Raw genomic sequence first — 21,603 nt, 5'->3', positions numbered from 1 at the left:
GTGAAGTCAGGCAAATTCCTAGTAGAGAGGACAGGATGAGCAAAAATACTGAAGGCTAGAAAGCATGACATGTACAAGAGACAGTAATTAGACGTTACCTTTGGTGGTCAGTGTTTACACAGGAAAACAATGACAGATGTACTTGAAACGATGAGTAAGAGCTAGATTGTAAAATGGCTTCAATGCAAGCTAATGAGTTTGGTATTTAATTCAGCAGGCCATGGGAAACCATTATTAGATCCCAGAAGGAATGGACTGCCTCGTTAAACACTTGGCTCCAGGCTGCTAAATAAAAGCTGAAACTCCAAACACTGAAAGTTGGCTCCATGACAGTAGAATTTCTGAAGAGCCAAGGCTCTTAGGGTTTCAGCTACATCACTGGACCCTGGGAAACCAAGACCCCTTCTGACACTTTGAATGTACCAACATTCTGCTCAGCACTCTACTGGGTTGCAAAACTCACCTTAAAGTGTTCGTGGAGATGGCCACAATGCCCTCAGGACACTGCTCAGATGCGAATCCAGATGCAAACTCCAGGGTCTCATAGGACAGGGGGGTCAGGTGAAAGCGAGACTGGTAAGAATAGCTTAGCCATGAGCGGCTCGACATAGCCAAAACCTGAATCAAGAAAGCAATCGCTTTGAGCATCGGTCAGACTTAAAGCCAGGGAAGTTGCTGTAACTTCACTGTCAATATTCAAGCAGCTCATGCAGAAGATGGCAGAATTTAACTACTCAGATAAGACTTTTGAAGAATGTCCAAGAAAGCTAAGAGACCTATGGAAGGTACCCAGGCCTACCAGCTCTGTGTCCTCATATTGCTGAAGGAGCCCACTGAAGACAAGATATGCCACCCCACTAGAGCTGGTGCTCTAGGATAGTAAAGCAGGGTATGGGGAGCTCTCAGGAGTGCTCCCTCCTGGTGCTCCTTTCCCCTATTGGGCTGGATTTCTGCTTCACTTACCGCCTCTTGGCCCTGCATCCGGACTCGGAAAAGCTTCACAGGGCGAGAGCCCAAGTATCTTGTACGGGTGTCAGACAGATCACCAGTGACAGGGTCTAGGACAGTCCTTAACAGCACACCGTTCTGAGCAGAAGAGCAAAGGGAAAAGAGTACTTTGTAGTTATAGAGAGAAAAAAAATCAAATGATTTAAGGTAACAAGAAAACTTCTTTCAGAAAAGTCCCTCTGCAGACCCTGGCCCACCTTGGGGCTTATTTGCGTAGCTATTTCTCTGAGAGAAAAAAGCCTGGCAGGGAGGTGAAGACACAGGCTGTTCTTCTTGCTCATTGACATCCATGCCCAGCTAACAGACCAGATCCCTGGGTAAGGTAGCATGGACCCAACAAATGAATTTTTAAACATTTGAGCAATTTAATAAAAATGGAGAATCCAACTAACGTTGGCACAGCACCATCGTCCTTTCTGGAGCTTTGCTGCTCCCTGTGGGTAGGGAGGTCTGCTACATATTCTGGGAACTGCTAGTTAACAACCCAGCCACAAGGTAACCTGTTCTATGAGCCCACCCACAACCTAGGGGTCCTGGCCCCAAATGCCAGTGTGGGAACTCTGGAAGGGTCCCTGGGTCCCTTTACTCCAACCTGAACAGCCACCCCAAAACATTTCCAGTAGATGCTTTAAAACAGCCTTCTTTTAAAGGCGTGCCAAAGTTCATGAATACAAGCCTGCACCAGAATAGGGAACAAGTTATGACCTAAGTTTCTCCAGCCTCTTCAGCTGGGTCACTACTCCTAGTGATGGGTTACTGGAGACATAGAATAAAGAGGACACGTGCAACATTCACTTAGACGAGTGCTCAAGAACATGCATTCTGACCCCTCAAGCCCCTTACCTGCAGCCCGATGTTTAGGTAGAGGAAGCCAATGGATCCCCTTTCCCCCAGCTCATCTTGCTTCTCTGCTCCACCCATCTCAACGATACAGAGCGATTCTGGCTGGGCTGGGAGGGCCTGCATGCTCAGTGGTTGGAGGCAGTCCTACAGGAGATGGAAAGGATAGGTTGAGTCCAGATGTCAGGGAAAAGATGACACCAAGAGGGACTGTGTCTAGAGAAAGACTGGGGCTCTCTGGCACCCTGAGGAGCCTTCCAAGCAAAGACCAGAGAGAATCATGAGCAGTGGTCAAGCTAATCAACACGAGGGTGCTATGGACATGCAACTTTCCCAGTTCACTTGAAAGACAAAGGTTCCGTGCTACCTCTAAGAAGCAATCAGAACAAAGATAGGCTAACAGAAGCCATAAACTCTTTTTCACTCTACCTTGTATCACTGTCACTGATTGGTCCACCCCAGACTGGACCCTAGGGAGGTCTGTACCCTTAAGGGAAATTCAGATTTGGGGTGACCCCTTCAGTCAAGCTCCAATCGACTCTGGAGACAGGGGAGTCACTCACCGAAGGGTCCAAAGAGATGATTCGAACAGTGTTGTCTACCAGCCCCACAGCCAGGAAACGAGAGCGCTGTTCTCCGGGAGGCACGTTGGCCAAGCTCATGCACACCACGTCTGCAGACATCTCCTTTCGCTCGGTGTACTCATTCAGCTGTCCTGACTGTAGACATAAGGATAAGGGAATATCACTACCTTTATACGGGGATGGGAGAGCCATTCTAGCCATAACTACACCTAACAAGCTTGGTATCATTGGTACTCACAAACATTAGGTTCAGGCCCTTTGAAAGCCATTCATTTTCCCATAAATTACATTGACCAAAATTGGACACTGACTAAAAATGTTCTGAGTCTCAACAGTTATACAAGTGTGGGTACCTAAAACAAAAAAATCTCAACCTCGGCACGACTGCCAACAACTGGTTTCATTAAAAAAAAAAAAAATTAGCCAGAGTTATAAGCAAGGGGCAGCTAGGTGGCGCAGTGGATAAAGCACCAGCCCTGGATTCAGGAGGACCTGAGTTCAAATTTGGCCTCAGACACTTGACACTTACTAGCTGTATGACCCTGGGCAAGTCACTTAAACCCTCATTGCCCCACCAAAGAGTTATAAGCAAACAAAACAGTATGCACTGTGATGTAGCCATACCCACAGACCAACTTCCTTTCTTTGGGGAAAGGCAAGTGATTGTGAGAAGTGGGCCAAGTATACAGAAATTAACTGTGTGTCATTACAAAAGGCACACATACCTCAAGGTGCTGACTTCTCTAAAGTGGACAATTCACATTTTATTTCGGATTAATTCCTGAAATCTGTAGAAATTTTACTTCCAGGAGGAGTTCAGGGAGAGGGGTTTTCCAGCTACTCACCCTCCTGATTTCTCTTGTGCCACCCTGACATCAGATCTCCTACACTAAGCCCTATTTGGGGAAGTGGACGGCAGTGTTAAAGTGACCTACGGGATCCATCTCGAAGTAGACGAGCTCTCCTCCTGTCAGGGCAATCACCACCTGCCGCTGGTTGACTGCACACTTCACAATGGTTTTCTTCCCTGGGGTCTTCCACTCATTTACTCTCTTATCTGCTCGGATGTGTCGGATACCATCTGGATATACCTAGAGGCAAGAGCAAATGGAAAACACGTTTTAGAGTTACTCTGGCCACTGCCCAAAATAATCCCCAAGCCCAGGACTGCCAACTCAGGCCAATTACTTCTAAAGGTTATAACAACAGGGCTCATGGGCCCCAAGTGAAGACAACATCAAGTAACAGTTTATATTCTGCATTCCCAAGCTGAGATATTAAAATCTAATTATCTAATTTGAAGACAGCTTAACAGATAAGAATAATTGAGGCCTAGAGAAAAATTCCTGGTTCAAACTCTGCATACGAATGACTAAAATCTCAGTTTAAATTGTGATACAGTATCCTCTCTTGGGCTACTCTATTCTCCAGCAAGACCTCTATCCCAAGCCCATATCCCAAATCAGAGTGACAAAGGGACAGAGTAAACTGATTCCTAAAGGTTCCAAGTTTCCTCACCTGCACCAAAGCATCATCTCCCAACAAGGAACAGGACAAGGTTGGAGTGGTACCCAGGAAGCCAGAGTCTGTCACTTCTTCTACAGTCTCTCCAATAGAAAGTACCAGGGTGGCATTCACGAAAGACACGATGATGTAGGCATCAAATTCATCTAAGGAAGGAAGGAGAAGGAAGAGGGCAGCTGGTTAATTTGGTGCAAATAAGATTGGTAACCCCAAAAGAACACATATACAAGGTAAAGAGCTCCTCTTCCAGCAACCTGTCAAGAGCACAGCTCTTAGTATCTGTGGTCACCAGCACACAATTAAAATATTAAATAGCACAAAATGAACCAGGAGCAAATCAACAAAATGATGGAGACTGCCTGAACACTCAAGTTTCTAGGGGAAACTGCTTCTAACGTGACCGGACTTTCTCAATCTGAGCAGAGGCATCCCAAGCAAAGGAGATTTATTGCTATTTGCCTCTAATGCCACTGGAAACTAACACATCTCTCCCCAGGTATGGCTGCTTAATGTTGGGGAGAAAAAAGGCAACAGTGGCTTAAAGGAACCATAAAACATCCCACTTTCCATATAAGGTACATGTATCGTGTCTTTTTATTGGCTACAAGTAACGGCTCATTCCATAGGAGAAACTCTTAGAGATCCAGAAAGGATTCCAAATCACTTCTCCTGCTAGAAGCTAAGAATCTTTCATGAGAACACAAGCTCCAAAGGGCAGGAGAGAACAAGTAATTCAGTAATGGAAAGACTACCAGTCTCTTCCAGTAGGAATGACATGGCAACACTGACTGGGGTCACGGAAGGAGTTTGTACTGTTAGTCCTTGACCTCTCTGGGAAATAAAATCAGTATTTTTCACTATTTAAAAAATAATGACCTATTGGCCCAGACCAAGCCTACCAGGATAGTTTTCCTTTAACGAAACACAGTTGGATAAACAAACTCTAATGAGACTCTTTAGGAGGTCAGAGACCTTTAGGTACACATACACTCTAAAGGAATGCTCCTTCATGCAATCCAGTAAATTACAGGCCATTGGTTTCCCACATATTCAGCTCTTCTAACTTAAAACATAGAAGGCCTAAGCAATTCTGTACAAAGATTTTTCTTTTTCATAAGTAAATTTTGGACCTTATCCAAGCACTGAGGCAGAGGGATAGTATAAAACAGAAGGGTCTTCTGCTGAACTCTGTGATTAGAATGGCTACTTAATAACTAAAGCAGAAATTGGTCAAGGAATTTTTACCTGAGCACTTTTCAAACTACATTGATCAACTGTTTTTCTTATTTGAAGATGACCCTCTTAACAACAGTGCACATACTTACAATAGTTTCTCCATCAATGATGAAGGACTGCACTGAGCCCATCCACATTCCTGGCCAATCTACTTTGTAACTAACAACAAACACTTGTGGGATGGACAGGTAGGAAAAGCAGACTGTGCCTAAAAGACTATTTTTCTCTATGAGCATGTAGGTATCAAACCCACAAGTCTGGTCTCTGTGGCATTGTTCATGTCACCTGAGCTAAGATTATTCCAAAGACAGTCTAGTGCACCCATTAGAGCACTGGAACCTAGGATAGTTTCTTGGTTCTACTACTTCCTACCTGTGGGAAGTCAAACCATCTCTACCTTCTCTGAGCTTTGGCTTCCTCGTCTGTAAAATTAGGAAACTGGACTATACGCTTGCTAGGGTTCTCGATGCTATGAACACAACCAAAGTTTTATATTTGGCAGACAAATAGGAAAAAATGACAAAGCTTTTGTTATACACACACATAAGTATATAGAGGGGAAATCATTCAGTCAAGAAATCTATGAATATTACATCAGATGACTCAGTATCATCAGCTACAGTTGAAGGGAAAATTCTGAAGTCTCTTTCCCAGAGGGTATTGTCTGTGGTTAAATCAGGAACCTATAGGATTAATTTCTAACAGGACAATTAAGAATGAATGGCCTTGGACAAATAACTGCATTTCAGTACCTCTGATGTAAGTAGAGACAGATGCCAGATGCTTTGAGAGCTTCAAATGGCGCTTCATAAGAGCAAACTATTCCAAGTATTAAATGTCTTATAAATAAGGATGGGAATTTTCTCTATTCTGTTTTTAAAAGCAAAGGACACATTCAAAACCCTATTTATTATTAGCACATGCTTGAGGAACCTGGATACATGTAAACCTTAAAATTTCTTCCTTGGTCAGAGCTTCCTGGCACACTTTTAAAAGCTCTGGTATATACTTGGAATGGCTTAATTAAAAACAAGATTGACATTTTCTTTTTGCTAGTTAATGGCAGTTAATCCTAAAGGAGCAGTGTGTACAAGTAAATGAAAGACATTAAAGGGCTCTAATTGGGTAGGATTTCGAATCATGTGACTGGGCTTAGTAAAAGTCCATTCCGTGAAAGTAAAAGGAACTGCATCTTTGTTGCAGAGGGGACAAAGCACATTCAGGGCACAAAGCGGCCAAGCACAGGCTCAGAAGGCCTGGCTCCATGACCGAGGTCTCATGCTGCAGGAGGATCAGGATGAGATGGATGCTGCTGCTGCTGCTGCCAAGCCTTTACACCCCCACATTCAGTGAGCTTGAGACATTTAATTGGTATGGAAACAGAGACCACTGCTTCCCCCACTACTTCCAAAGAAGCCCCCATTACATTCCTTAAACTGAATGCCATAAGGAACAGTCCCACACCCTGAACTACAGCCAAGAGGAGCCAGTCTAGCCCCCATCCTCAGCTACTCCAAAGTAACAGTTAAAAGTTGTTAAAAGAGCAGGCTTCATTCACAATGGCTGACCAAGAAGGCATGAATATTTATGTTACCCTGCTTGGTGGGATTACTATTAACCAACCAATCAAGGCTGTTTATCTGTAGAGTTCAGGGCTCAGTTAAACTTCTAACTCCAGCAGCAAAACTTACTAAAAGCCCAGTCAGTGACCCCAAGGGGGTCAACTCTTAAGCACAAGAAGGGACTTGGAACTATCCGCCAATTCCCTGTTCAGATTCTGGTTGAAGGAAAAGACCTTGTCACACAGGCCAATGGAAAAGACTCGGTTTGGGTTGGTCTCTGAGCTATAAGAGCAACTAACCATTGTGGAAACACTTCCAACAGGAAATGTTCACGACTGCCCCCTGCCTAGCTGCTGAGGCTGAGCACTGAGCAATCAAGAATGGAAATAACCTTCTAGATGGTCCAATACCCAAACCCCTCTCACTCTTAGACAACTGCATTAACTGCACATTTTGCTTTTCAATTCAATAATCTGTGATAATGCTCTTTCTTCCTTTGCCTCAACCAAGTCCCTAATATATTCAACAAGTCTCCCCTGGGGACAAGTCTCAGCCTGTGCACCTGATGTTTTTTAGGGTTGATGAGAGAGCCAGATGAGTCATGGTCCCTAAAATCTGTGGGAGAAGAGGGGGCAGTAGAAGGCCGCTAATTTCTGCCTCTGACCACTGAAGATCTGGGCAGGTGGGTTCACAGTATCATTACAATACATGGATGTCCAGCTGCAAAGTCACTCTCTGGGAGTTGCTCTGCTGGCAGGGCAGCCCCAATACTTTTTGCATGTTCCTCTCCCTGGGGAACCTGTGAGACCCCACAGTAGACCCTAGCCGTAGGTACACACCTGTGGTGATCAGCACCTCCACCAGCCACCTGTGGAAGAGAAAAAAAGGCTTGGTATTGGTAGTGTGTATCACCAAGTACCAGCCGAGGTTAGTATTTGCCATGAAGACTGCAGCATGTGGCAACAGAAGGAAAGGTCACTCAACAGCAACACAACCATAACCTGGGGATTTCAGGAGAAAAAGAGCCTATGTGGATAAAACGGTTTCATTTCTGGTTTTCAGCCAAAAGAGAGCAGAAGGATGATGCCCACACCTTGGTCTTATCTCTTCAGCCTCTGAATCCTCAGAGCCCTCAGGACTCCTCCTATGAGGTATCACACATGGCCCTGTGTTATGCATCGTCTTATTTTCCCCCAGTGGATTCTGGGTTCTGTAAGAGTAGGGTCTAAGTCTCGTTCACGTTTCTAACTTCCACGGTGCCTACTAGAGAGCACTGTACACACTATGTATTCATGAATAAACAGGGTCTGGCCTTGTCACAGGCAGGAAGGAACGAGTACATCCCAAGTAATATATTGGAGGAAGGCTCGGGACCCACAGTGTTGTCCAAATTTACCATCACTAATACCCTTCTTCCATCAATTCCCACATCTTAGTGATCTGGGTCAGGTCAAGATGGTACAGACTCACATAGTACTTTTCAAAAAACCTGCAACACCAGAAAGTCACCATGTCAAAGGAATGGATTTTGTTTTTGCCTCGAGTTCTCTCCTAGGGACATCACAGACAGCATGAAAATGGCTTTAGAAATTCCTAGAAACTTTGAAAATTAGTAGAATTCCACCAGGTCCTGCTGCTTTCTGTGTTTCAAGCCATTTCTTGTCATCTACATTAAGTAGCCAAGAGAGCAGTGTAACAACAATACTCTGAAACCAGACATCAAAGATGGACGTGTCCTCCCTCCTGGCTAATAGCATGTCAGTATTTTCCTTGTGACAACCCAGTGAGGTAGACAGAGTGCAAGCAGCATTATCCCTCGTGCAGAGATGAAGAGACAAGCTCAGAGAGGCTGTGATTTGCCCCCTCCAAGAGTGACAAAGGGGCAAAGCTGAGGCTCCTACACCCATTCTTGTGACGCTCTTCTCTCACCTAGCACCTCTAAGTTCTCCCTCCACAAGAGGAGGGAACAACCTCAGAAAGAGTTCTCCCTCACTTATCCCCTAGGATGTTTTTCCCATGAGGGGGTCCACAGGGAAAGCCTGACAAGAATAGGTGGGCGACAAAGGAAACCAGGCAGGTTTGGGCTTGAGTGTGCAGGGCTAGAAACTCCCAGGAATGCTACTGCCTCTTCCTTCATATAAGACCTCTAGGCAAATAGTAATGATGAAGAATGTCTTCTGGAAGAGGTCTATTTTCAGTCAAACCATCAGCTCTCTACTCAGCCTCAGCAGAATGTTCTGCTCAGGCTCTTGCTTCCTCAACTAGAATCATCCCTGCTGAGCAGAAAAGACTCTTAGAAGCTCTGCCTACTTGCCATGTCACCAACGTCTATCAGGCACATTTTGGTTTTATGGCCAAATAAAGGCTATCAAACAGGCAGTGAGCAGGAGATGCAACGACTGCCTTGGAGCTGAAATTCTGTTAAAGGGAACTAGACTGTGGTGCATCTCACTGGAACCCTGGGGGATCCAACCCTACAGGGAAAGTAGGCCAGCGCAATGAGTAACATCCTGCACACCACAGCGTGAACAGGTGGCCATTCCCTTCTGAGCCACTAGAGAGCATCTGGTCTAAGAAATCCTCAATTACAATGGGAGCTGCCTCGAGACAAAAGTCAGAGCAAGTGATAATGAGAAGCATCATAACTGCAGCCTTCTAGGGTTGTGGCCTTTGCACAAGGGACCATTCATATTTGGCTGTTGGGAAAAAATCACCTACCTTCAATGTGCCGCCGGACAGTCCAGACAGCATTGGGGTTACCGGGCAGCTCAGAGACAGCCATTTCTGACACCTAGCAGGAAGAGAGACAGAAGACTGAATCTGGCCAGAAGGACAGCAAACAGCTCAGGTCAACTCTCAAGGATATTCTCTGTAATGACCAGGAGTGTTTCTGAGTGCAGACAAAGGAGGACACACAGAGCATGATCTGGTGTGGTTAAAAGCCGCATTCACGCTTTATTAACCCTTTTCCCTGCCAGGCTGCTCCAAAGTAACACAGATTAACAGTACCATAATGCTTTTTCTCCTTATCCTGAGGTAGAGGGAGCCCTGGCTTCTCAAAGGCCATTAAGAGCATGTTTTGTTTTGTTTGTTTGTTTTTTTTGCGGGGCAATGAGGGTTAAGTGACTTGCCCAGGGTCACACAGCTAGTAAGTGTCAAGTGTCTAAGGCTGGATTTGAACTCAGATAATCCAGAATCCAGGGTCGGTGCTTTATCCACTGCCACCTAGCTGCCCCAACAGCATGTTCTTGAAGGCCAACTTAGGTAGAAAGCTTTTGAGTCCAGTCCTAACCATGGATTTTGTCAACCAGATGAAAACCAAAGTAGCTACATTCAGAGGTTCATCACCATCAGCTCAGCTAGCAGGGAAGAGACTATCTGGGGCTAAAGTAACTCACAAAGAATATCTAGAAGAGCTGTGACCTGTTAGAAGGAGGAGCATCCTTAGAGCAATGACATATGCTTGGTAGAGGTTCTTTTAAAAATTAAATATAGAAAATAAATAGTTTTAAACTGTACTCTTCACCAGAGGTATCGAACACTATTTGGACAACATCATTGCCCAGCGCAGCCCCAACTAGATAAAATGTAGTTCCTATCTGGTTTTTTGTTTGTTTGTTTTTGCAGGGCAACGGGGGTTAAGTGACTTGCCCAGAGTCACACAGCTAGTGTCAAGTGTCTGAGGCCGGATTTGAACTCAGGTACTCCTGAATCCAGGGCCATTGCTCTATCCACTGCGCCACCTAGCTGCCCCCCCTCCTATCTGGTTTTAATGGATTAATGTATTAATTTTAAAAAATATATATATATAAATAAAAATAAAAACATGTAGTTTTCTAAGTTAAAGGGCAAACTCTTAGAATCCTTATGTATATTTCTGCAGCTCCCATTTCTATCTGGGCTTGATACCACAGCTCCACAGTAACTTCTACAACCAAGGGGTTCCCTAAGGCCTGCAAGAAAAAGAAAAAAAGGCCTGGGGGTCATTAAGACAGTGGTAAGAAAATGTACTAAGTCCATTTTGAATGCTATAAGGAAGAATTCCAACCTGCATCCTTATATATAATATCTAGCAAGAGGGGTGGCTCATGGTCCTCGAGATGATGATGCTGGAAAAATTCATCAAGAGCAATAAATCAATGGACCAGATTTCATTACAAAGTCAGTGACTCAGCCCAACAGAATAATGACCTCATTACAGACAATACAAAAGAGGCTAAAATTGAGTTTAAAATTTAGGGGAAGAATAGAAGGATAACAGGACTGGATATAAGCTCAAGTGACAAAGTGAGGGATGAAACTAAAGATAAACATGGACTTAAATGGTAGGAAAGTGTTACGGACAGAAAAATGTGCACGAGACCAATGAAAGTCAGCAGACTACTGAAGGGTTTTACAAATTCAAAGAATATTTCAATTTCTCTGAGACTAAAACCCAAAACTCGACAGAAGTACTATTCTAATGGAATCAATTCAAGTAACCCTTTCTAAAACCAACAAAAGAATGACTTAGGGCTCTTGATGACATTTTCCAGTGTCATCGTCTTGTGGACCCCGAGCTGCTGCTCTCCCTGCACTCTATGTATGTAGATATCATATGTAAGGACAGAGGTTGGCGTTCTTTCTGCAGCACTCCGAACAGACTTAGTCACGTTAGTGTTTAGTCATCAATACATAACATTTTCATCCCACTGTATCACTGACCCCAGGCCTAGGGAACCCCCCTAGTTTGGCAGAAGTTAGGCTAGAGCATTGGTGTCAAACAGAGATAGAAATGAAATAAGATAGATAGAAGAATTCATTCACCTGGAAAGTAGCATTTTTTTTCCTACACTCAACAGACCGATTCCTAACTCCCTTGACTATCACCAGAATAGAAGTGTATCCTATCATATCAGTGTTATCCCATTATCCCATCAAATAACCTGGCAACCCACCTTACCTCTAGTCCATGCCTCAAAACCCTTAGAGAAGATCGTGGTCCCCTGCCACAAGCTACATACAGCTGTGGGGTGTCTTCATTGGCGAGATCAGCAATCTGCACAGAGTAAGACGGTTAGGACACACTTCTCTATCACCCCAAACCAAACAGGGCCAAAGCTGATTCAGCTGGAGCTAAACGGACACTTTACTCAACCTTTCATTAAAAATGTCTTCAATTTCTGTGACCAGCACAAAATTCTTCAGTCAGTTAACACACAGGATGAAACTGAAGACAGTCTCATGTAGGGAAATTCCCTCCAATCTAGGGTGTGTTTAACTTTACTAAGGTAATTTTCCCTTCCTTTATTAAGTCTTCATTCATTTCCTTCAACTAGGAAAGTCTCTAAAGTGGATTTGGAACAATTATTTTGTCCAAGTCACTGAAGAAAAAGAACCAAGCCAATCAGCTAAATAGGAACGATGGTCCTTGGTCTGAATAAACCCCCAAACCCCGGAACTGTTTTGCACGTCTCTTCTTAGAAAAGAGACATGAAAAAGAAATCAAGCTTCTGGACCAAACACTAGCCATGTCCCGATTCTCTTGGTAGAGCCTGACTCAGATCTTGTAACTTTCATTTCAAATGCTAAAAAACCCCATTTCTGAAACATTCCTATGACAACCAAAACTCTCCATCTATTGTCTGTGTCCCTCCCTATGGAGTTGATTATTTTTAAGGAATAACATTCAATTTTTAAAATTTATAGATTAACTTTACAAATTAAGTGCAAGATACTGGCTGTAAGAATAAAAACAAATCTGCTCTCAAGAAATTTCTATACAATCAGAAGCAATGAATCCTATATACATACTCTCCCCACTCCAAGTAGTTTAAACCTAGGTAAGCCCCTCAAAGAAACCCTGCCACACCCTCCCCAGAAGAGTATCCCGTGGTTCTCTTCCCTTAACAAAGCCTCATCAAAGACCTGTATATCCCAGCCTGGCCAGGGAAAAAACAAGCCCATCTCCACCTGAGCTGCTGGCGCTTTCCCCATCACACTTAGGACAGAAGAGGACTGAGCTGTACCTGACAAAACAGGATAGGGGAGAGACTGTCCAGTTCATCCACCAACACTAAATTCTTGAGAGGCCGAGGCTGGAAGAAGAATGTGTCTCCTTCTTCCAGGGGCATGGCAGATGAGAACTCAGGTTCTTCATCATCATCGCCAAGATGGGCAATCTGATAGAGGTAACTGGAGGAAGGAGAAATGAAACTTTGGTTAGGGCATTTGTCAGAAAATCCCAAGAAGAATCTTGTCATGAAAGAACAACAACAACAAAACACTTTCTTGCTCCATAAATATTGTATATGAATTTTAGCAGAGATTATTACTCTGTGGAATCAGCATTTTTTCAAAAGTTTTGCTTATTAGTATTTGATTTTCTTCTTTATTATGAAGCAGAGGGAAGGACTGAAGGAATTTATTGAATATACACCAGCACAGTACAGTAAAATCAAAGAAGGAAATCATTTTAAACGCTATATACATAAGTATATGCAGGTTGCATAAATGTGACTGTACACAATTTTCATGAAATAGAACATTGCTAATAAGCAACAAACACAATTGATTTACCCAGACTCAGGCAGGCAAATTAATAGTGTATTGGTTTAAGGGAAAACCAACAAAAGGAAGAGAAAGCAATGACAATGGTAACTAGAATTGCCAATCACAACATTCTCTAACTCCATTCTACAAAGATGAAGTGTGCACTGAGAATTCACAGAGAGGTCAACTAAGTCAAATATCAAGCCCCCAAATCAAACAGATAATTAGGAAGCAAAACTTGGACTAAATCCCAGGCTCCTGAATCCTTGGATTGTGTAACAGAAAAAGCTCCCAGCTAACTCACATATAGGATGCATTCAGAACAGGCTGGATCTTCAATAACTCTACTTGTTAAGCAATAAGTCACAGGAAGAATTCTGAACTCCCTGAGTAGAATGATTTAATGAAAAGCTTCATTTTGGGAAGATTAATCTCAAGTCTGTGTTCATAATGGATTAGAGATGAGAAAAAGGTAAGAGGGTACACTGCAATGGTCTAGGAAAGAGACACTACAAAGAATTGGCGGGTACTGACCAATTTCTCTTATTCTTAATACCAAATGTTTGTTTTTTTTTTTGGTTTGGCAGGGCTATGAGGGTTAAGTGACTTGCCCAGGGTCACACAGCCTCAAGGGTCTGAGGACAGATTTGAACTCAGGTCCTCCTGAATCCAGGGCTGGTGCTTTATCCACTGCACCACCTAGCTGCCCACCAAATGCATTTTGGTAGCAATTTGGAAACTGGGTCACTACTGGGAGAGAATTGGCATGTTATTCACAGAAATGGGAAAATTAGGAGGAATTTATCTGGAGGGAAAACTCACTGCAACGTAGATCTAGAGCTCAAAAAGACCATTAGAAGTCACGCTCATTTTACAAATGAGAAAAACTGAGAACTGGAGAAGATAATTAACTTGGACATGGTCATATACAAGAGATAACTGGTTTAGTCGTATAACGTATGAGATGCCAACAAGACATTCTAGAAAATGTATTTCAATGACTAAGGATTGAAGGAATGACATTTAGGATTAAAGGTGATAGAGAACTAGGAACTGTTTGCATAGAGGCTAAAGGTGTGGGAGTAGATGAAATCATAGAAAAAATATAGACAGAGGTTAAAGGCCAGAACCCTGAAGGAGGCCCATAGTTAAAGAGATTCAGATGAAGAGGAAGCCATTAAGGACAAGCGAGAGTAAGCAGCAACACCACAAGGCAAAGTAGTGCCTCAGAAGCCAAGGGACAAGGGCTTCAAAGGGGAGCCTGTAATAAAGATTAAATGCTACAAAGATAAGGACTGAGAAAAGGCCACTGGAATTAGTGGAGTAGAAGCTAATGACTTAAAACTGAAGTCAAGGGTTACCCACCGATATGCTTTGCAACCCTCTGACTATACTTTTCTCTAGTAACACTAAACAAGGATAAGAATTACTCACTGATTTCCAAATTCTGATGCCACAAAGAGGAAGCCTGTTTTGAGCACACACATAGCAGCAGCCACAGGAACGGTATCAAAATACTTCAGCCGGATCTCAGTAACCTGAAAAGAGAAAACAGAAATGTGGCCATGCAGACAATGGATCAATGGCACAGCCCATTAGGGGACCACGGGGTTTTATGTTAAGTGTATTTCATGAAAGAACTCTCCATCCACTGCACCCAAAAACCGGGAGGTTGAAGTAAAGATCAGACAATTCTTCTAGTTGTTACATGGTACATCCATAAAGATAAAAGTAGGTAACATGTCATCACCCTCTTTCTGCCCAACGTAAAATGAAGTAGGGGTAGTCCTCTACTTCAATTTACTTCCATAAATCTGACAATTTCCACCCAGAAACAGATGGCTAGACATCCCACCTAAATACACAAAGAACTAGCTATATGAGCTTCAATGAAGTGAAAGATATAACCAGAATGTAGGGGGGGCGGCTAGATAGCACAGTGGATGGAGCACCAGCCCTGGATTCAGGAGTACCTGAGTTCAAGTCTGGCCTTGGACACTTGACACTTGCTGGCTGTGTGACCCTGGGCAGGTCACTTAACCCCCATTGCCCCACAAAAAAAAAAACCAAACAAAACAAAAAACAAACAAACAAAAAAACCAGAATGTAGGAAGACATGACAAGAAACACCCCAGCAAAGCACTTTCATCATGAACATTTATTTCAAGAGATGAGTTATTTCACTCCTTTCTTGATTTACTTACCATGTCTTCATCTGTCTCCAAAGTGATTTTGAAAATGTCTCCTTGCTCGGTTTGTGCCAAAAAGAAGAACATAGACTTGGTCTTATGGGTGGCAGAGCAGACAAAAATCATTCCTCTCTCAGGGTCATCCAAGTCATTCTAACAAAGGGAAACATAAACAACCAAGATCTTAGAAATGGTACTTTTCCTCTCTGAAGCAGAGACCAGAGCAAATACTACTTTGGATGGAAGAAAAACAAAGTAGCTACCTTTCCAAAAGACAACTGGACATTTCCTAGAAAAGGGGCCAAATTCTAACTCCATCTGCCCCATGTCACCAATAGCTGCCTCAACAATGATACTGATGAAGACGGTGGCCACCAGTGTGGCCTTATCTAACAACCTGGCCATATTTGGGCCTCAGAGCCTGATCAGATTCAGAGAGGTAAGTTGTTGTCTCCAGGGAAAAAAAATTCAGAGAAGAATCATGAAATGATCATCATTTCAGGCACCGGGCAAAGTCTTCATATACAATTCCCTTATGACACAAGGCCTCACTATCTAGGAATCACTTTTGCTTTTTGCTTGCCCTAGTTCTGGATATTATTACTGAGAACTTATGTCTCATTCAATTTTTTTTCAAATTTCTCCCACTAAGTTCCATTCACCACCCCCCCCCAATCCAGAGACCACTTTTCAAGAGCTTACTAAACAAAATCTCTTTTTTCCCAAAATGCAGGAAATACTCTTACTACAGGGGAATTAACCATATGAGGGTTCAATATGTAGTAATGAAGGGAAGACCTAGCAAGTGCTATCAATTTATTGTTATCTTCTGGTAACAAAAAATAAGTCCTCTTAACACATACAGTAAACTGTTTCCTTCCATGTTCTTTCTCTATTGCTATTCTCAAAGACCCCTGCCCCTCCCCTTGGTCCCAAAAGGCCTCACCCGCCTCCTAGGAATGGGACATCTGATATCAGGCTGATCACCAAAGTTCTTATAGGTGATGTAGTTTTCAGAACAGATCAATACACCACTTGGACCATCTGAGCCTCCTGGCACTGTGGGATGAAGCAAAACATGTTAATGAAGCCAAATAATGTCAAAATTATAACAATTCCCTCTCCCAAAGGCATTGAGGCTTGATGGACACAGTATGGTTGAAATGGAGAAACTTGCTGCTGAGTTATGCTCTGAAATTCAACCATAATGGTCTGTCTTGTTGACATACAAGTGCAACTTTCTTAAGGGTGGATAAGGACAGAGTCAAGCACAATGTTTGTGGACCTATGAAAAATGTGGCAGAACAAAACCTTCACAATCATAAAGGAGATGGTAACATGCTGAAGCATATAATGTGGATGTGTGAAATCCTTAACCTCATGCCAAGTTTTTATCTGTCCTACTTTCTAGGACAGTTCCCTCCCTTGTTTTTAAAAGAAAAAAAAAGAGCTTTGGGCTAAAGGACCTCTAAAGACTCTTTTCTAGCTCAAAATCTATGATTCTACATCTTATATTTTCAAATCAAAGCTAGAGACCATTTCTCATGACATGTACCTGAATCCCAAACTCTCTCCTCAATGCAGTACCTGGTCTACAAATTGTTCTGAGACCATTGAAACGCTCCAAATGAATTTAAATTAGTTCTTGCCTAATTCAAAAGAGATGGCAAGCTCCAAGGTTGAGTCACAGGACTGCACCATACTTCTTTGTATCCCTTATGGTACTTAGCAGAGTCTTACATACAGAAGGTATTTAAAAAATCATTGTTGTGGATAATGTAGATTTTCAAAGTATAATAACTTAATCCCAAAGAAAAGGTTCCTTTCTTATCTTCTTAAATATCTAATTCCTGCCTTCCCTTCCCTAATAGTTTCCTTACCTTTTTAAAAAATGAGGGAGAAATGATGATCTTTAAGGTCTCTGCAGCTCTAAAATGCTCATTTTAGCACCATTCCTTTTCACTCTCACTAATTTTCTCCTCTAATGCTGAACCTTCTACTTATACCCTAAGACTACAGCTCTTATCATCTACCTGACACATGAACATGGAAGTGAATTCCTCTTCCCTAACAGTTTCAAAGACCTTCCCTATGTTAACATACACACATTCATTCCTTCCACCCAACCTACCAACTACTTCCCAATTTCTCTCCTTTCACTCAATCACTCAAAATCTTTCTACCCATTCATTCCCCTTCTAGACTTTAATCTAGCTTCCATTTTACTGAAATCCCGACATCTCTGTGCTTGTTTCCTCCTCTAATATGAAGCAGTTGGGTTCAATAACCTCCAACTGTTGATCTAGGATACCGTGTTCTTCCAAGTGATCTTATTTTAAATTCAAAGGCCTCATCCCAGCCCTAATTTTCTGCTTTCTGCCCCACCCCCCATCTCATATGGTTAATTACTTCTTGAAAAGCTTCCCACATGGGTTTTGATGACACTGAACCTCCTGGTTCTCCTCTGTGGGCATCTTTTTTCCTTGGTCTCCCTCCTACCCTAAAACTATCTTTAACCCTCTGCTGTGCTTTCTTCATACTCACAACTTCAGGGAACTCACCTGCCAGGAATACTCCCACATGGAGGACTCCTACATCTAATTTCATTTACTTGACACTAGCCTGCCTGAGGCCAGGACAAGATATGAGCAATAAGCTGAGGAAGGTGATACCTGTGATGAGGAAGTTGCCGTGTTCCTCCAAGGGCTCGCTGTATTTTCTGACCACGTGGTTTAACCCTAAATCTAACTCATAGAAAGTGAGTGTCTGTTGGGTATTGGCTGCTGCTTCTCCTGTTGGATCATTGTCTGCTTCCTACAAAGAAGAAAACACACAGGAGCAAAATCAGGTTAGAACCACTTTGTACAATTCCCATGCAGAATGATGGTGAGCCTTTCTTCTACATCTCAGGGCTTACAATGAGTTTCTCCCCTCCACTGACTGCATTCTGAGGTAACGAAATCACCTTTCCTCTCAATGATGATCTCTAATCTCTTCTATCTATAGTCTGTACAGGTTGTTTACCTGTTGTCTCTCCTGTTAGACTGTAAACTCCCTGAAGGCAGGGACATCTTTTGTTTTCAGTGTGCAGAATATTGACTGATTTGGGTAGAACACTCAAATCAGAGCCTTTATATTAAAAGGCAAATCAATTCCTAAACATTTCAGGCTAAAAGGCAGCAACCCCCCTTGCAAAAGTAGGAATGGAGAGAGGGCATGACACTGGAGAGGCAAGTAGCAGGAGGCACACTTTTTAAAACATTGACCCAATCTGAAGCAAAGTAACATCAGGGAACCTAATTTACAGTGCCCTTTACCTCATAATCCATCTCCAGACAGGCAAACATGGGATTTTCAAATCCAACATCTACTCCCACCACGTGATAAACCAAAGTATTCGCCTTGTGAGCTTCCAAAGGAGAGGAAATGGTAAGCCGGGCAGCAGCATCTCTGTTCAGAATGTAAACCAGTTTCTGTTTCTCGATGGCACCTGAAGAGGAAGACAAAACACAAACGTGAGGTCCTCATATCATGAAAAAAGCAATTAAAGCACCAGAGAGCTCATGTATCATGAAGATTATAGGATCACAAGATTTAAAGCTGGACGGGATCTCATTTACAAATGGCCTACCACTATATCATGTTGCCATTCAAGTTCAAGAGCCAGTGAATATCACTTCAACCGTGTCTCTCCCACAACAGATTTACACCACCATACTTTCTGTTTGTACTAATCAAGCCCTTTGAAAAACTGGCTTTTGTGTTCCCACACATTTAAGGTCATTGGACCCCAAGTGAAAAGGTATCTTCAGTCTGAGATCAAATGTTTCCATTATTCCAGGAATACTCAGTGACAGTTCCCCTCTCAAAGCCTGATCAGTTATACACTCTATTTTCTCCAGAAGAAATCTCAGAGAAGAGACATGAATGTAAATCATCATTTCAGGCTGATAAGAACATCTATCTCCAAGGTCAAACGAGCCAACCTCTTCCCCATTCATCCCCCCTTCCTACCACATCTAAAATAAAAAACAAGTTTGTTCTAGAGGAGGGAGGATGACTATGAAAAATATAGAAGGAAAGGTTTACTATTGACTCTACTATTTAAAAAGACACTTTCAATCTACCCCACTGTTTGGCTATGATACATTTTACCCATCAGTAAGTGTAGACGTGAGACAGTAATTGTACAGTAGGGCAGCTAGGTGGCACAGTGAACAAAGTGCCAGGCCTGAAGCCAGAAAGACTCAGCTTCCTGAATTTAAATTGGACACTTACTAGCTGTGCAACCTTGAGCATGTCACTAAACCCTGTTTGCCTCAGTTTCCTCATCTGTAAAATGAGCTACAGAAGGAAATGAAATGGCAAACCACTTTAGTATCCTTGCCAAGAAAACCCCAAAATGGGGCTACAAAGAGTTGCACACCACTCACATACCACCCTGTAGAGTTGCATGACATCTTGTCAAAAGAAACCTCTCTAAACAGGTTAACTTAGCGTGAGAAACTAGAGAGCACAACACACAGCAACCTCACCTTGTACTAAGCCATCGGTACAAGCAGAGCTATATAGAACCCAGATGCAAGAATCACTTACTAATCATGACAGCTCGGCCTTTGGGATCAACAGCTAAGAACTGTCCAGGTACAATTCGGCGGCAGCCACTTTTGCCAAAAGTCTCCTGATGGATCTTCTCAAACATGTTCTTGGATGGTTGATACTCCAGGATGACAATTCGGCCTGAGTCACTGCCAACCACAATGTAATCTTTTGTACCACCTGTCAACCTGAAGGCCATGAGAGATCTGATAACACCAAACACCTCCACAGTCAATAGGGTGTGCACCTTCCCAGTGTTGGGGTCAGGGCGGAGCAGCTCCAAGATCTTCCCTCGAGAAACAACAATCTCCTGTTGTTTAGTTCCTAGATTACCAAAGAGGGGAGAAGATGATCATGAACAACCAATACAATCTATCTGAAAATGTAACACAGAAATGCTGACAGACCAAGGCAAATCATCTCTAGATGAAGATGCAAGTAACAAACTACATCAAAAATAGAATTTTATACCCACTCTCTTGAAGAGGTCTCTATGCCATTGCACTGAGTGTCCCCCAACCCATCTCATCTCCTGGAACTCCCTTCAAGACTCATTTCCACCTTCTACACAAATCCCCAGGGATGCAAGTGTCCTCCCTCCCCAAACTACCAAATTTCCACTCTAGATCTATTCTGTGTACACTATGCTATGCCACCCCCCCATCCCGATTCAACACATAGTAAGCTCTGAATTCTTATCATCTGACTTGTACATCTTATTTCCTTCAGCAAAGGCACTGGATTTTTCTTTCTCCCACAGCATGTTGGGGATCAATTCATCTCTGCTGAATTTCTGATGACTTTTGCGTTATAAAGGGAGACAGGAAAATACAACCTTGAGGTGACCTGGTACTACACCAGCCGTAGGGGTTATGAGATGTTTCAGACTAATTCACATTTGCAATGTGTTGGCTCTAACTAATCCTACAAAATGACTGAAAACTTTGCTAGTTAAACAAAAAGACAACTGTTTCTTTGTTTTTAAACTGGAAATAAATGCCATGGCTAGAGAACTTGCCTGAGAAGTTGCCATGAATGGCAAAGCTGATACCAGTGGCTCGCTGCAAGGTCAAGTTGTACAGGAACATGGTGGCAAAACAACAGGGTCACCCAGTACCTCCGAATTCAAGTTTTGGTATAGACCTGCTCCAGGATGCACTAAAGAATACACAAAAGTATAAATAAAACATAAGCCGTTATTTTCAAACCTTCAAAAATCTGAAGGGGAGGATGAATGAATGTAAACTGTTCCAAGCTCCCCACGTTTCCTCCCCAGAACATTAAGCCAAGCCTGCAGCTGTAAGGTGTTCCCAGGAGGAAGCACTTCCTCCTCAAGAGAGGATTAACAAATGAGTTCTAATTAAGAGTATGGCTGAGCTGGATCAAATATGAGCCAGAGAGAGGGAGAGCTCACTAGCAGCCATGTAGACCTGGGCGAGTCCAAGAACCGCCTCCGGCCTCGGTTTCCCCGTCTGCAAAACGGGGACAACAGCACCAATCTCCAGGGCTGTTTCAATGATGAAGGCAGGA

The 21,603-nt window shown here is 42.9% G+C and overlaps 1 protein-coding gene and 2 non-coding genes across 3 annotated transcripts in view; all 3 read right to left on the bottom strand.

Moving 5' to 3' along the window:
• The window catches only part of SF3B3 (splicing factor 3b subunit 3), a 38,167-nt gene that overhangs the window by 15,698 nt on the left and 866 nt on the right, over positions 1–21,603 (bottom strand). The window contains exons 2-17 of the mRNA XM_043984220.1: positions 21,092–21,231; positions 20,071–20,397; positions 18,792–18,964; positions 18,147–18,288; positions 16,421–16,533; positions 15,490–15,627; positions 14,720–14,823; positions 12,763–12,928; positions 11,697–11,792; positions 9,473–9,545; positions 3,951–4,102; positions 3,368–3,523; positions 2,412–2,567; positions 1,852–1,995; positions 964–1,086; positions 464–618 (exon numbers count right to left, since the gene is read on the bottom strand). Of these exons, the coding sequence (XP_043840155.1) occupies positions 464–618; positions 964–1,086; positions 1,852–1,995; positions 2,412–2,567; positions 3,368–3,523; positions 3,951–4,102; positions 9,473–9,545; positions 11,697–11,792; positions 12,763–12,928; positions 14,720–14,823; positions 15,490–15,627; positions 16,421–16,533; positions 18,147–18,288; positions 18,792–18,964; positions 20,071–20,397; positions 21,092–21,161 (2,288 nt within the window). The 5' untranslated portion in view covers positions 21,162–21,231. The remainder of the gene's footprint in view (positions 1–463; positions 619–963; positions 1,087–1,851; positions 1,996–2,411; positions 2,568–3,367; positions 3,524–3,950; positions 4,103–9,472; positions 9,546–11,696; positions 11,793–12,762; positions 12,929–14,719; positions 14,824–15,489; positions 15,628–16,420; positions 16,534–18,146; positions 18,289–18,791; positions 18,965–20,070; positions 20,398–21,091; positions 21,232–21,603) is intronic.
• On the bottom strand, positions 15,892–15,980 carry LOC122745119. Its single transcript, XR_006355406.1, has one exon. It is a non-coding gene; the product is annotated as a small nucleolar RNA SNORD111 (small nucleolar RNA).
• LOC122745118 lies at positions 19,343–19,424 on the bottom strand. Its single transcript, XR_006355405.1, has one exon. It is a non-coding gene; the product is annotated as a small nucleolar RNA SNORD111 (small nucleolar RNA).

This window comes from Dromiciops gliroides, chromosome 2 (genome assembly GCF_019393635.1).
Source record: "Dromiciops gliroides isolate mDroGli1 chromosome 2, mDroGli1.pri, whole genome shotgun sequence".
NCBI classification, from domain to species: domain Eukaryota; kingdom Metazoa; phylum Chordata; class Mammalia; order Microbiotheria; family Microbiotheriidae; genus Dromiciops; species Dromiciops gliroides.
Note: the sequence above shows the minus strand (reverse complement) of the source record. Positions and strands in the feature narration are given on the sequence as shown.